Source organism: Phycodurus eques, chromosome 21, assembly GCF_024500275.1.
Source record: "Phycodurus eques isolate BA_2022a chromosome 21, UOR_Pequ_1.1, whole genome shotgun sequence".
In the NCBI taxonomy this organism is placed as follows: domain Eukaryota; kingdom Metazoa; phylum Chordata; class Actinopteri; order Syngnathiformes; family Syngnathidae; genus Phycodurus; species Phycodurus eques.
The window spans coordinates 7220105-7236096 of record NC_084545.1 but is presented as its reverse complement, the minus strand read 5'-3'; the positions used below and the strand labels follow the sequence as shown (position 1 = coordinate 7236096).

The 15992-nt window shown below is 39.3% G+C and overlaps 1 protein-coding gene across 1 annotated transcript; it reads right to left on the bottom strand.

Annotated features, from left to right (window-relative positions):
- Positions 1-11578: 11578 nt before the first annotated feature.
- sec22c (SEC22 homolog C, vesicle trafficking protein) lies at positions 11579-15971 on the bottom strand. The gene is made up of 7 exons (XM_061666912.1): positions 15760-15971; positions 14315-14517; positions 14054-14217; positions 13276-13455; positions 13071-13189; positions 12931-12996; positions 11579-12854 (listed from the first exon to the last, which is right to left on the bottom strand). The coding sequence occupies exons 2-7, from the start codon at positions 14494-14496 to the stop codon at positions 12654-12656; spliced, it is 912 nt and encodes a 303-aa protein (XP_061522896.1). The 5' UTR covers positions 14497-14517; positions 15760-15971; the 3' UTR covers positions 11579-12653.
- Positions 15972-15992: the final 21 nt, after the last annotated feature.

The following is a 15992-nucleotide window of genomic DNA, read 5'->3' as shown; positions in this document are numbered from 1 at the left end:
AGTGTCATTTGTTTGTGATATGAGATTTTAGTGATATACTTTAATTAAAATGGTTTCACAAGTTTACTATGTTTGCATCAAGCACATTCTTTGTAATATTCAGGAATCAAACACCAATTTGGACTTTTGCCCTTCAGTTTAGTAGACTTGGCTGAAAAGATTCGAATTGAATGGATTATGCATTGCATTTGATAGTCAAAGAAAACGAGGCAAATACTCAAAATAATAGGGAATGTACCCTAGAGCGACTCTCCCTGAATAACTCGAATGCAGCTGGATTTTCTCACTTTGAATGCTTTTAACATCAATAAAACTTTGCACAGTGCGTCAACAAATTAGCAGCTAATTCCTGACATAAAAAAAATGAGAAGCGGGTTAGGGTTGATTTGATGTGAAACAGCGACATCTGGCGGATGATTGACAAAAAGAAAAATACATCAACAGCGACATCTGGTGGATAATTGACATAAAATACATCAACTGTTCCTCACAAGCAGATACCAAAATTACCTTATATTTACTTTTTTATATTTATTTTTTCAGTTACTATGATTATCTTAAATTATTCCTAATTATTTAGAAATGAATTTTATAGCAAATTTAATTACAAAGGCGTACTTTCTTGGTATAATTTTTTTTATTCACATTTATTTAAAAAAAAAAAAAAAAATGCTCCAGCCAGCTTGGGGGGATACACCAGATTTAATTACAAAAAGACAGCATACACAGTATGGCAATGATAATGACCACCACCATTTTGGGCTAACGTCGATGGTCAGCTTTCAAGTTTTTTTTTTTTTTTTTTTTAAATTAACAAAATATTATTTATAATCACTAAAAGTGATCATTATTTAAGGCAATAAATGAAAAAAAAGGACAAATTGCTCATCCAGTCTTTGTTAATGTGATTGCATGGTCACCTGTGAACAGAAAAATGGAGACATTACCAAAGGACATACACTCGTTATCGCTCTTTTCGTTGTCTCTGCCTTCTATCTCTTCTTTTACTCCCCATTTCTTCTCTTTTGTCTCTGTCATCTGGTCTTTATTGGTCTTTAGTGAGTTCTGTTTAAAAAAAAAAAAAAAAAAAAGTGAAACACCATTTGTCAATTATTCATTCAATTAACCAATCATCCCTTTTCTATTGGTCACCAACTAATCACAGGGCACATGTATACATTTTGAGATATTACAAAAAATAATAAAATGAGACCAAGATAAATCAAGTCAAACCTTTTTCCACCATTAATGTGACATATAAAATTGAAGAGAGGAAAAAAAAAAGAAATCTTTTTGAGAGGGGCAGTAACAATTTAGTTGTAGAAGTATGCACACCCTCTTTGGCCGTTCAGAATTAACCCATCACATTCAAACTCATGTCAAATGAGAGTCCGCACATACCTGCTGTCATTTCAAGTGCCTCTGATTTAATCCCAAACTAGTTAAGATGTTCTCGTACACATTATCTCAGTGGTTCATTTTTACTTCCCCTCTTGAAAAGATTTCTTTTTTTTTTTAATTGAATACAGATTATTGGTGCCCAAAAAAGGGAAATGAATTAACAGTAAAACATTTCTCCTTCAGAAATGTAATACAGTAATAATACCAGTGAAAGTCATTTCAGACATGTAAAATAATTTGAATTTTTGAGGAGGTTTCACTTGCTAGTTGTATAGAGTAGAACAGCATAGATGGGTACTTTATGTAACTTAATATTCATTGGACCCCGAAAACACAATTCAATTTTCTCCACACTAATATAAACTATATTAAAGTTGCTGTGAACCAAGTGAGACTAGCCACCAATCAAATGTCATGTATTATTGTAGATGTAATTACTATGGTCATGAGGTGGATTAATAAAAATAAGATGGTTGGATCTTTTGATATAAATTGCATCTTATTAAGCGTCTATATACAGGTATTTAGAAAATTGGAGGCTGCTTTAGCTGGAGATTTAAACCAGGCTGACCATTCCTGATTTTTGTCAAGACTTTACACCGATCTGATCGGCTTGATCGGTATCGGCCGATAATTTGCATTTAATGTAGATCGGCTAATCGGCTTTAATGTCATATTTCGCCGATCCGATCAATGACGTCATTGACGTCGGCGCCGCAAAAGACATTTATTCCGCGTCGTCGTCATGTATGTCTGAATCCAAAACCTAGTTTATTTTGATCCTTCTCTTGTGGCGTAGTACTGTAAATACCTGACCTGAGTACCTTGTGGGGAAACGTCATCTAAATGCTTCAACACAACAAATTAGATCAGGCACCTAAAGAACGTACACAAGGAGGCGCATGCCGCGTTCGAGCAACACAGCATGGAAAAGAAAAAGCTAACAACCAAATGGACGCTGACGCAAACAACGCTGGATCACAATCATCCACAATGCTAATGGTTGGTTTAGAGATGTCGCTCCTGTGATGAAAACAGATTCAATGTGCTAATAATCAAAGTAGCGCGCTGCGTCGTACGGCAGTAACAGAAATGGCTTTATCACGGTTGAAAAAGTAAGATTATGTGTGACTGAAAAGAAAATCAATGCAGATAGTAACGCCATTTAGGTTTAACAAACATCTTGTAATGAGTCATTACAAGATGTATAGTAAGACTTTTCCTTTAAAAAAAAATACATGATGTATAGTAAGACCCTAATCATGAATTGTAAATAGTAAGGCAACAATGTTCAATGTGCTTCTTGTACAAAATGTCTTCTCTTGGATGCCATTTTGTATTTCCCGTGTCCACCAAACGATGTAAATATCCCCATTGTGGGGCAAATCAAGGTTATCTTATCTACATTTTCACACCGCTCGTGATGCTGCTGAAACAATATGTATCTTGAAAAATCTCTTTGACTTACCATGTTGAGTTGTTCTTGCTTTTCTCCGTGCTTGTTTGCTGGCCGTCTTCAGGTGGAGAGTGAAAAGCAAACTGCCCAGCATCGAAGACTTACTGCAAAGAGCAAAACATTCACACATCAAAGAGACCCAAAAGCTCCTTGATGAGGCGTGGCCAAGATGATGACGTATGATGTGCGGGGGGCGTGGGCAAGACTTGGGCTGCGATATGAATTGTTGTACGACTTCGATTTTATGACGTTATGTTTAATAAGGCATCGTTTTTATTATTACTTGAGCTACCTGCGGGCTGTCAGCCTCGGAGTTTCTCTTCCAGCTGCCATGTGGGCCAATGACGTCTGCCCATGGCGGGCGCTTCTCTGGACGTTCCTACTTCCGTTGTCCTCCGCCTGTGTCGCTCCAAGGACCCGGACGTCGCTGTCGCCCCCGCCGAAAAAGCAACATCCATCGTGGATCTCGCGTGAACTTCCATCATGACAACGTCATGCCAAGGTCACCGTTCGGTCTACGTCAACTTTGGTCGACTCAACATCTGCTCACTCATGAGGAAAAGGACATCTCACGAGGATCTCCTCATCGACCGTAAGCTTGACATTCTCTGTTCAACCGAAAATCGGCAACAGTCAAAAATGAATTTTCTCCGTTCGGCGATGTTTACATTTGCACTCTGGGGCGGAAGTCTCGTCTTCTTCCTCTTCCTTTACGTGCATTACCGCCACCTACTGGTTTGGAGTGTGAATCGGTTATGCCTGCCACCCTGTTTTAAAAACAACAACTTTGAGGGTTTCTATATGTTTAGTAGGTACATGTGGCCCAGGTCCTACCTCACCTCTTATGATATATAACATACCTTTATTAACGTTGTTATTAAAATGTTAATTATGAACGTAGCATTATCGATGTAGCACAGTCGACAGTGCAGGGACCTACGTGAGGATCCTGTTCGTGGACTTCAGTTCAGCGTTCAACATCATCATCCCTGAACTCCTTTCATCCAAGCTTCTCCAGTGCAGCGTCTCACCTGCCATCTGCCAGTGGATTTACAGCTTCCTGACGGGCAGGACACAGCAGGTGAGGCTGGGAGAGACCACCTCATCCACACGCAGCATCAGCACTGGGGCACCCCAAGGTTGTGTCCTCTCCCCGCTGCTCTTCTCTCTCTACACGAACGACTGCAGCTCAGTGCACCCGACTGTCAAACTCCTGAAGTTTGCAGATGACACCATTGTCATCGGCCTCATCAAGGACGCTGACGAGTCTGCATATCAATGCAAACTAGAACTAGCAGACATTCCAACAGCTTCTTCCCTCTTGCAATCAACTTCTTAAACACCTAACCTACAATTCCATTACAACATGCTGGCAATTTTTTGACTTGAGTTCGTTGTCACATTCCTGTGGGGCCAATTATATATTACTCGTGCACTCACAGTAGTAGTCTCGCCACGCTGCACTATTTGCATATCTGTTGTTGATCAATACTGGCCACACATGCCAGAGTAGCATCTGCTCCATTTGCACACTGACTGAGGAGTATCTGCAACATTTGCACAATCAGGATTGTCCCAGATTATCGCACTACTCGTTTGAAGTCTCGGCGCCCTTTGCACAATGGCACCGGACTATTGCAATAGTAGTCATTCGAAGTGCTAGAGGACTCTGGATCTTTTTGCACAATTGTCAAAAAAACAAATGTACCGGCATTACCAGATAACTAGCAACCCTTTACTGCTCTTTGACTGTTTTTTTTTTTGTCAATGTCTTCATGTCTCAAAAATGTTCTCTGTCAATTGACTGTCTGTTGTCGTACTAGAGCGGCTCCAACTACCGGAGACAAAATCCTTGTGTGTTTTTTGGACATACTTGGCAAATAAAGATGATTCTGATGATAGTCAGACTTTATACTTCTACTTGTTTTGGAGTCTGTGTTCGTTTGTAGGTCATTTAAGACTTTGATGAGTGCTGTTTCTGTACTATGGTGGGGGTGAAAACCAGACTGATATACATGCAGAAAGGTGTTTAATGTGACATAGTTATTTGCTGACTGTATAGTGTTTCTTCGGGTACTTTGCTGAGGAATGGTCAATTAGAGATGGGCCTGCAATTGGCAATGACAGTTGGATCCAAATTATTCTTCAATAGTGGTTTGATGGCAGCTGCCAGCCTTCCCAGTTAACATGGATATTTGACTTCTAAAGCCGTCAATGGCAGCGAATGTGTTAGGTGATGTGGTCTCTCAAGGATTCATATAATAAATGGGGTCTTGCTATAGAAAACATAGCAACATGATTAAAAAAAAGAGTAGTTCTCATAAACAAAAATAGTCGCACACAATCTGAACACAGCATCTTAGCCATGACCCTCTTGACATCAAAAACGTACAGCCCATGTCATCATCTTGGCCATGCCATCAAGGCGCGTTGTTGTCTTTTAGCTTTGAATCGTTACTCTTTGAAACACTGATTTCTATGGTACAGTTGGCAGTCCAGCTTGTCACACTCACTTTTGACTCTGCACTTGTAGACAGTCAGCAAGTGAGCACAGAGAAAAGAGGACACATGTCACCATGGTAAGTCAGAGATTTATAAATATACATATCAATACATCATTATAATAATGGAGATTTTATAGCTTCGTTTTTTGACTACCATCATGAGCAGCGTGTGGAAAACCCAACATACTGTCCCATGTTGACCTATTGACAAATGTGCACAATTCTGACAATATCACTTCATAGGACAACGCAGATAAATGAATGTTCCATCAAAAGTCCAAAATTATAACGATAAAACTACAAAAAACAATGTTCTTCTGTGTTCAAAAGTAACTGAGTCTAACCTTTTCAAAATCTCAAACTAATAGATTGCACCACAAAGTGGCGCATCAAGGTCGTATTTGGAAAAATGTCATGTCACAAGCGTTTGCTCCAAAACTGCTCACAATATAGTATTGTCCATCATTTCATGTGAGAGAAAATGTTACTACAATTCATGCCAATTTTTTTAAAACTTTAAATGTCATTTAAAAGAGACTAAACATCACACAATTTGTTCTAGTTTAAAAAAAAAAAGTTTACTTTCTTTAAAAAAGTCTTACTATAAATTAAGTCATCCATCCATCCATCCATTTTCTGAGCCGCTTCTCCTCACTAGGGTCGCGGGCGTGCTGGAGCCGATCCCAGCTGTCATCGGGCAGGAGGCGGGGAACACCCTGAACTGGTTGCCAGCCAATCGCAGGGCACATGCAAACAAACAACCATACACACTCACATTCACACCTACAGGTAATTTAGAGTCTCCAATTAATGCATGTTTTTGGGATGTGGGAGGAAACCGGAGTGCCCGGAGAAAACCCACGCAGGCACGGGGAGAACATGCAAACCCCACACAGGCGGGGCCGGGGATTGAACCCGGGTCCTCAGAACTGTGAGGCTGACGCTCTAACCAGTCGTCCACCGTGCCGCCGAAATTAAGTCATTGTGGGTCAAATTGATCTCTATAAACTGTCCAGTACGTATGTAGATAGCCCCCAAACCCTAGTGAGGATAAGCGGTACGGAAGAGGGATGGATGTAGATATTATACATCATAGTAATGTCTACTATGTTGATTGCTCAGCATTTGGAGTGTATTGAAGACATGAAGGCAGGCTCCGAGGATCAGGGGAGCAACTGCAGCCCCCGTGAGCTTTTTCTCACCCGCTTGGTCACCTCCATGGCCTCACAGCTCCACGGGCAGCAGCTAAAGCACCAAAAGTGGAAGAAAAGAGCCAAGGATCTCAAAGAGCATCTGGAGGTCAAGGTGGAGGCCGTGTGCAGCAGTTCCACACCTTCTATTTGTCCTTATGATTGATGATGGCCAGCATGCTGTACGTAGTTGTAAGCTTCTGGGTTCAAGTATGGGCTTGGGTCTTCCTGTGTGTAGTTTGCAGGTTCCCCACATGTTCAAGTGGCCTTTTCAAAACCATTTTTACTGTCCCCAGGTGCGAATTCTTCTTTGTCTATGCAGCGAATTCTTCTTTGTCTATGCAGCGGATATCACAAGTCTTCACACACCTCTTCAAACGCCTAGTATTTGTGATTAGGGGGGAAAAAATGAAACCAAGTTAAACTCAATAGAAAACAAAACTTTTTGAGAGGGGATTTAAAAATGTTGTCTTTCTGAGCACAGTCCCCAGTTATAAGGTGTCTCTTTTACGTCCCCTAAAAAATAAAAAATGTTTTCTTGAATTCAGTTCTACAGGTTATAGGTCACATTAACGGTGAAAAAAAATGTCATGATTTACTTTTACCATGGTTTTTTTCTATCACCAAAACCTGGTGTTGAAAAAGGGGTGAGTAGACTCTTATACCACAGTCTTCAACTGGTGACCAGTCAGTTGTCTACCTCATGTATTTCTGATACAACTATTAACACTGGCTTCATAGAGCCAAATAATGAATGGCTCCTCAAGAGTTTTACTTTAGTCATACATAAATATATATTTTCACTTTCAACTTCTCAAAATGTTCAAAGGTTTCATACCTATCCATAGAAGGTTTGCTATATACTTATATGGTTTATTCCATCTATGGACAATACAAGCTCTATTCTGTTATGACCATAATACTAAATTGAATAAGTAAAACATTTTTATGCATTATTTTGTAGCAATGGCAGTTTTTTTCAAACAAGTTACACTGGTGTTCATAGAGCCAAAGAATGGACGGCTCTTCAAAGTGTTATAAGTATATAATTTACTTTCAACCACTCAATGTTCAGCGGCTTCATAGTTGTCCATAGATATAATGTGCCCTCTGATTGGCTGGCGACCAGTCCAGGGTGTTCCATGCTTCTCAACCAGTCGGCTGGGATAGGCTCCAGCTCACCTTACCCTCAATGAGGAATAGGAACGGGAATAGAAGTAGGCTGATTGATGAAATGATTGATTGAACCGACAGCCAGCTGGTGTCTTTCATTTTAACAGAGCAACGACATGAGTGATAAAGACCAGACGGAGACGGAGACAAACAAAGAGGGTAAGAAACGGAGAAGCAAAGAGAAAGAATGCAGAGGAAGAGAGCGATAAGAAGGTGCTTGTGGCCAAAGAGATGAAAGAAAATGAGTGGGAAATGAATAAAAAGGAGGAAAATAGTAAGGGGAAGAAGAAAGGAAGGAGCATGAGGCGACAAAGGAGCAGGAGAGGAAAGAAGGAAAAAGCAGCGTGAGGAAAAAGGGGAAGGATAGAGGGGAAAAAGTCAGGCAAAGGTGAAACGAAAGATGAAGAAAAAGGATAGGATGACGCAGAGATGAAGAAAAGATGAAGAAAAAGGATAGGATGAAGAAAAGATGAAGAAAAAGGATAGGATGACGCAGAAAACAAGTACGATGGAAAGTTGTCCTGTGAGAGTTCACTATCTCGTCAATATTTGTTCATGTTGCTGCTGAACTGCTGAACGTATTCTGTTCTTGCTGACTTGAATAATGCATGCATAGAATAATGCATGCATAGGGATCTTACCGTGCTTTATGTACGCTATTCTGCTTGCCAAAGCACATTGTAACACATGTACTTTTTCATTTATTTTGTTAAATGTATTGATTGTAAATCAAAAAATACCAAAAGCAGTTTTACAGACTTATATGGAGCTTATGTATTGCAAAATACGCGTGTATTTTTAGACTCCATCTTCGACTTCCGCTGTAAATCATAAAATGACCAAAATAAGCAGTTTTACAGGCGATATATGCATTTTATGTATTGCAAAATACGCTGTATTTTTAGACTCCATCTTCGACTTCCGCATCGGGTGCCCGTTGCACCAATCAAACGTGAACTAGTCATTGACTAAATCACCAATCAGATTCCGCATCGGGTGCCCGTTGCACCAATCAAACGTGAACTAGTCATTGACTAAATCACCAATCAGACGACAAGCAGTCATGTGACCGCGCACGTCGACTTAGCGAGCTAATCAAAATGACTCATTTTTGGGGGGGAAATTTGTTTACAGATAATAAAGGAAACGAGTACAATATTTGGCCACTCTACCCACCTTTGAAAGAGGACAATACTAAGGTTCGTTGTACACGGCGCGCTTCTCACATGTTTATTTTTAGACACCATCTTCGACTTCCGCATCGGGTGCCCGTTGCACCAATCAACGTGAACTAGTCATTGACTAAATCACCAATCAGATTCCGCATCGGGTGCCCGTTGCACCAATCAAACGTGAACTAGTCATTGACTAAATCACCAATCAGACGACAAGCAGTCATGTGACCGCGCACGTCGACTTAGCGAGCTAATCAAAATGACTCATTTTTGGGGGGGAAATTTTTTTACAGATAATAAAGGAAACGAGTACAATATTTGGCCACTCTACCCACCTTTGAAAGAGGACAATACTAAGGTTCGTTGTACACGGCGCGCTTCTCACATGTTTGTAACAGCTGTTGTACATCTTAGCCATGTACATCTTGGCAAAAAGACGTAGATGTCTTTGATGTTTGGCCCGTTGCCCTTTGAAAAACTGATCTTTGTGTAGGAGTGCCGTCCCACTTGTCACACGCACTCTTGTTGGGTTTTGCACCTGGAGAGAGCCAGCGACCAAGCACGGATAAAAGCGAGCGCACAGCAACATGGTAAGGTAAGAGATTTGTAAATACAACAACGTAATGATGCCAGTTTTATTGCGTCATTGAGGCAACATCACAAGCAGCATGAAAAATTTTACTATGCGTCATATGCTTTTTTGGGGCGGAAATTCTATTGCATTTAAGTATTGTTTTTGAATCATACAATATGTCATTTTAGGGAACGTCATTCTATAGATGTCATTTTTCTCTGGGGAAAAATTGTGCTTCATTTATGTGAAAATGGTGGGTCAAATTTATTGAAACATACAAGTACGTATGGTTATACTACTACATAGTAATATATTGTTTACTCAGCATTGGGAGCGCCTTGAAGATATAAAGACAGCCTTTGAGGATCAGGGGAGCCATTGGAGCCCACGTGAGCTGCACTTGGCCCAACTGATCAGCTCCATGGCCTCACAGCTCCAGAGGCAGCAGCAAAAGTGCCAAAAGTGGAAGAAAAGAGCCGAGGAGCTCCAGGATCGTCTGCAGTCTGAAGTGGAGGCCACGATGGAGGCCCTGCGCAGCAGGCAGGTACGCTCCTCTTTTCTAAAGGAGTGTTGGGCAACACGGTGAACAAGTAGTTACTGCATCTGTCTCACAGTTTTGAGGTTCTGGGTTCAAGTCTGGGCTTGGGCCTTTGTGTGTGTAGTGTGCAGGTTGACCCTCATGCTCAAGTGGCTTTTTTCCCTCCTAAAAACGTTTTGCATGGTAGATGAAGATGTTAGCGGATCTAAAAAGTATACACCACCCCTGTTCAAATGTTTTTATGATATAAAAAAAAAACATAAACCATTTAAAAACCGTTTCCAACATTAATGTGTCCTATAACCTGTAAAAGTTAGTTCAAGAAAAAAAACATCTTTTTGAGAGAGGAAGTAAAATGTAGTTGGTTGTCATTCTGAACACAGCCACATCTCCAGTTAGAAGAGTGTACACTTGTGCAACAACTTCTGTAATATATTGGTTGTACAGGTTATGGGTCACATTGTCGAAAACGTTTTGACATTATTTTCTTTGGCCTTGTTTTTTTTCTATCACAAAAACCTGGCATTTAAACGGGTGTGTCGGCTTTATGTCCACTGTATTCCACCTGACATTGACTGGTGACCAGTCAGTTGTCTGTGTGCCCAGCGATTGGCTGGCGACCAGTCCAGTGTGTACCATGCTTCTCATCCAGTCAGCTGGAATAGGCTCCAGCTCACCTTAAGCTTAATGAGGAATAGAAACAGGATGATTGATGAAATGATGGACTGAATGGCAGCTGGTTTGTCTCTTAATTTTCGCAGAGCAACGACATGAGCGATGAAGACGGGACGAAGACAGAGACAAAAGAGGAGGAGAATACATGAAGAAAAGAAGAGAAAGAAGACAGAGGAAGTGAGCGATAACAGAGGAAGAAGCGAGCGATAAGGAAGGAAACAAACAAAACGAGAGGAAAATGTCCTTCAGTGCGACTATCAACAGCATTTGGGAATCTATTCCATATATATATATATATGTATATATATGTATATGAGCATGAGGATCATATGTTTGATGTACCCTGTTCTAATTGTCAAAACACTTCGTAAGCACATGTTTTTAAAGGTGTTATCTAAATAAATTGATCCCCAACACAAACCTGCTAAAACTCACTTAAATTAGCCCGACACCAGTTCCACCGATCGACTAGAAATGTGGAAGGACTTGTTTATTAGAGGACGCACGAAAAAGTATTCATTTGCAAATAAAATAATCAGTACTTTGCTTTTAATTAAAAAGTATTCATTTTGGTTTGAAGCAAAACTTGAAACTTGTAAATTCACCCAAAGAAAGTCAGATCGTAAGCAGGTATCTTCAGACGGACGATGTTAAATTTCAGAGTTTTGTTTTTTTTTTACGGTATAATGGGAACGGAGCACAGCATTAAAGCCCTGGCACTATAGTTTCCTTGAGGCATACGAAACAGGATCCAGGGCTGGAATTGAAGAGCAAATCGGCCATTTTACTGTTAAACTAAAATGGCTGACATTGTTCCATATGGATAGTGAAGTCACCAAGCAGAATTGTATTTTCTCCCAATGAAATACAGAATAAAGAAAATTGCCAATAATTCAAGACAGCTAAGTTTATTGCAAAAATGTTACAAATCTGTTACGTGGGTTAGAACATTGAGGGCATCAGTTTCTTGTGTCAACAATGTGGAAGGGTGATGCATTTTATCGTTACAATAAAGTCTTCCTTGTCTGAAAAAATACTGGTTTCATCAAAAATAGCTGCCAGTGCTCTGTGAAAAGGACAGACTAGATATAATACATCTCCAATTCAACAATCACTCCTTTACCCTAAATGTGCCTTCATTTAAAATTTTTAAACAAATTTCCCAATAAAATTATATACCGGTAATGTATATTTAGAAACTCCGAATATAGAGATAGAATAAAAAAGCAAAGCAAACATACATATAAATAATTGGAAGCTGAGCCCCTGATAAGCAGCAATTGTCTTAAAAACAATACGTTAAGAAATATGATTCAACCCTTCAAATCAGTGCTTTTATAATCCTTATATTAGCAATCCTCAGACTAATAAATCACCTTTTGGGTGCCCAAAGTTTGGTATCTTAGGGGTCCCCAACACGTACCCCAAAAACTCACCTTGAAAGTTGAAAAAAAATAGCCCCTCACCAGTTTCACCTATCGATACGAAATTGGGTGAACATGTTTTTCATTACAGGACCCACGAACAAGTCTCAAGAAACAATGCCTGGAAATAAACAGCAACTTTGCCATTTTGGTTTGAAACAGCTATTTTGTGTAAATTCATCAAATCTTACTTTTCAATTTCTGGCATGGCTCCATGATATTTTTTTCATGCCTACTGTCAGGATAGACATGTCCACCGAATTTTGTGTTGATTGGTGAATTGGTGTCCAGGGGCTCATATTTTTTCTAGGCAAATGGATTTTTCAATCATGATTACTGTATTAAATTAATGTTCTCTATGTTGTTTACGTACAGTAGCTGTTGATGTCATGGCAATATATTATGTATATTAGTATGTTTGGGTCAAAACTTACTCACTTAAGTCTCAAGTTGAACCTTTTGGCTTTCAAAGTGTAGCGCGAGACAGAAATTCCCTGTATAAAATGTAGAAAAAGTGCAATAGAAACAAAATGTATTGACACGTCAGACTCCGCAGTCGTTGCTCCTGTCTTGGACTTTACGTCGGAGGATGAGCGCAGTTGACAGCGAGGCCACACCAATGTGGAAGGCTATTTGCCAGGCGTTCCTCAGCCCGTGGAGGAAGACGTTGCATAGGATGACGGCGCTCAGCAGGCCCAGGGACTTGGCTGCTTTTCGGGGGGAGTGGAAGACGTACAGGTGGCACTGCGGAAATTGGGGAAAAATGCGCTTCAGGGATAGCTTTGAGATGTGACATGTTGATGTGATAAAGTGCATTTACCTGAAGCAGGCAGCAAATGAATGCCACAAGGAAAGCCACGATGTTCCACACGCTGTTGTAGTCATCCTGCATGAAGAGAAACACTCATTTTTTGGTACTTTAGCCCATTATAACCACTGCACTAGGGCACTTGCTAATACCTGGAATGTGTATTCTATGAGGTGTACGCCGCGGGTGACATTTAAGGATGCACACATAATGTTGAGGACCAGCGAAAGGATGCCAGGCCCCGTCACTGGTTCCAGTTTTACAATCTGGCCTGGAAAACAAGTAATAAATCATATAAAATAATTCCACATAAAATAATCCAGCAATGGGATATATAACAGTGGTGGGGACCCATACCAGAGGCGGCCGATTGCGGCACGTGGCCGTTTGCAGAGCCGTTGGTGAGCTCAACCTCCTCCACGGTGAGAATCTGTGGTGGGCGGAGCCTCAGGTCCTCCTGGACCTCCGTCAAGGTGACCTGCAGAGCCGGGCCACCCCGGTGGTTGTACTGCTGCTTCAGCTTCTGAATGGTGCAGTCTGTGTGTGAGAGGAGGTGATGTCTGATTAATAATCCTAATGAAACAATTCATTACAAAAATAATAAGCAGTACTTGGCTTTGAATGAAAAAAAGACATTCATTGAAATGTATTTAAATTGTAATATTGTATTTTAAAAATCTAAATGTTATTTATATGAATTTTCTACATTACATTTTTTTTCAAAATATTATAGGTACAAAATAAATCCAAATAGAATTTAAAACTGTGAAAAACATAATGACTTAAACTGATTTCATTATTAAATGTAATGTAAAATTGATCAAAACAACAGTCTTTAGATTAAATAACAAGATAGTCAAAAGACATGAACAACATTGTTTTTATAAAGTAATAATTTCTCAATTATGTATTAATATTGAATGAATGAATTTTATTCCAATTAAAATCCATTGCCAAAATGCAATGGAAAATGTATCAAAAGAATATTATTTGGACATTATTAATTGCCTCAAACAAAACCTGCATGAGAGAATTATTTGATTTGTTTGATCAGCTTTGAAGGTCTTTCAACACAATAAAATAACAAATCAAAGCAAAGATAAACATAACGCCGCAATTTTTCTTCCACACTTACCAAATTCCAAAAATGGATATGGTCTGTCTGCCAGTGACACAACGCTGTGATTGTAGCAGGTTGTGAATTCCCAGCGCAGGTCTTCCAGGAAGCAGAAGGCCATCGCAATGGGAATACTGCAGTGGCACACGCTCATGTAGGTTACGCCCTCTGAAGACACCAAGCTGCAGAGGTGGCAGGAGCATAAAAACAAGGCATTTCGTCATCAGAGGTTCAGCTGAGAGTTTTCGGCCGTGTCGCGCTGTGTGCGGCTGGGCTTACTATATGTTGAGCTCTTGGCCCTTGACCGCGGCTCTGTCTGGGAAGAGGGCCAGTGTCTTGCTGATGGTCCTGAGCTGCTGCTTCCTCTCCTGCAGCTCTCGGTTGTGCTCAAAGTCGGTGGAGGCGGAAAGAGGGAGTCCATCCCTCAGTCGCACCACGAAGGCGAACAGGATCAGAGACATGATCCATGAGTGCTTCTCTGTCTGCATGGGTGGGAAAAGGAAAGAGCACACTGACATCAGTAGAAAGCATTTCAATAATTATTTTAAAATACATGAATAATAAATAACATAGCAATAACAAAAACAAAACAATAATAGTAACTGTACTTTTTGTTCAAACAAACAAATAAATAAATGGAAGACTTAAATTAGCAAAGAAAAATAACATCATCCAAGGTGACACCTAAAATATTAATAATAAAATCTATAAAGAAATCATACGAACACAACAATAAAAATTTTTAATTAGAATAAATAGAAAGAGGTAAAAACAGCAAAAACCCATAACAGCGTATGAGCTAACATTTCACATAAAAACAATAAAATATAATACGTTTAAAAAATAAAACAATTAGAAAAATATTAGCAATGGTAAGATTATTTTAAGCATAAAAACAATACATAAATAAAATGAAAGAGGTGAAAACAGGTTACCTTTATAAATAACTTTTCTTTGCACATAAAGCAATATACACAGATATATGTATAAATCATAACAACCGCCACCACGAACCACAACAACAATAACAACAATAAGTATTATTATTATTTTAACACTGAAACAACTAAACAGAAAAATTGAACTTAAATCAACAAAAACATGCTTGTGTATCCCCAAAAATGAAAGAATAAAAAATGTAAAAGAAATTTTTTTTTAAAAAAAATATATAACATATATATAGATAGAATAAAAGCAAAAATAATGTAATGTAAAAATATAAAAAAATATATGGATTTCACACGGAAAACATAACAGCTTCCCAGGTCACTTAAACAAATAAAACGCGTTTAAAATATTCAAAATATACTGCACAGTAAATATATAAGCATAACAACATTGATTGTGTAGCCTTTTTTTGTAATAAATGAAAATTAAATAGAAAAAGGCAGGTACCAATCGTCCTATCGGGATATTTCACTAAAACTTGTTAAAGAAAAATTGGACAGTTGTTCTATTACGTCGTAAAAATAATATATCGAAATAAATGTCTTTTGACTTTGATGATATACATAATAAGAGGCCCAGTTTATCCTGAAGCACCGCAGATTACAGCCTCTTCAGTTAATAAACCAATAATAATATTAATGAAACTCAAGCAGGATCCAGTAATTATCCAGCACATTTAAATAGCTCGAGTCTTCACTAATGGAGTGGGATTCATAAGGTTATATGCTGGACATGTATGCAAGTTATTGAAGTAGTGGAGCAAAGTTGCACCTTACCTCATGAGAATAAAGGCTTTCATTCTGCACTTTGCCAGTTTGCTTATTTAGCTGACTACTCTGCCGGTGTAAAGTAGCACAGCACCGGCATGGCGCGAGTTACGTGTGTAATAGTAAGTTTTATTTAATAACCACAAGTCGAAATACAAATCCCGATTATTATGTTATTAGGGGCTAACAGACTAGGCAGCCAAGCAGAAGCTAACACAACAAATAAAGCTACGCAGTACGGC

Bases quoted from the DNA above. Each gene is read 5' to 3' on its own strand.
- sec22c (XM_061666912.1), bottom strand. From the start codon at position 14,496: ATGTCTCTGATCCTGTTCGCCTTCGTGGTGCGACTGAGGGATGGACTC. The intron at 13,456-14,053 runs GTAAGTGTGGAA...TCTCACACACAG, and splicing joins ATATCCATTTTTGGAATTTG to ACTGCACCATTCAGAAGCTG. The intron at 13,190-13,275 runs GTATGGGTCCCC...CTTGTTTTCCAG, and splicing joins GCCGCAATCGGCCGCCTCTG to GCCAGATTGTAAAACTGGAA.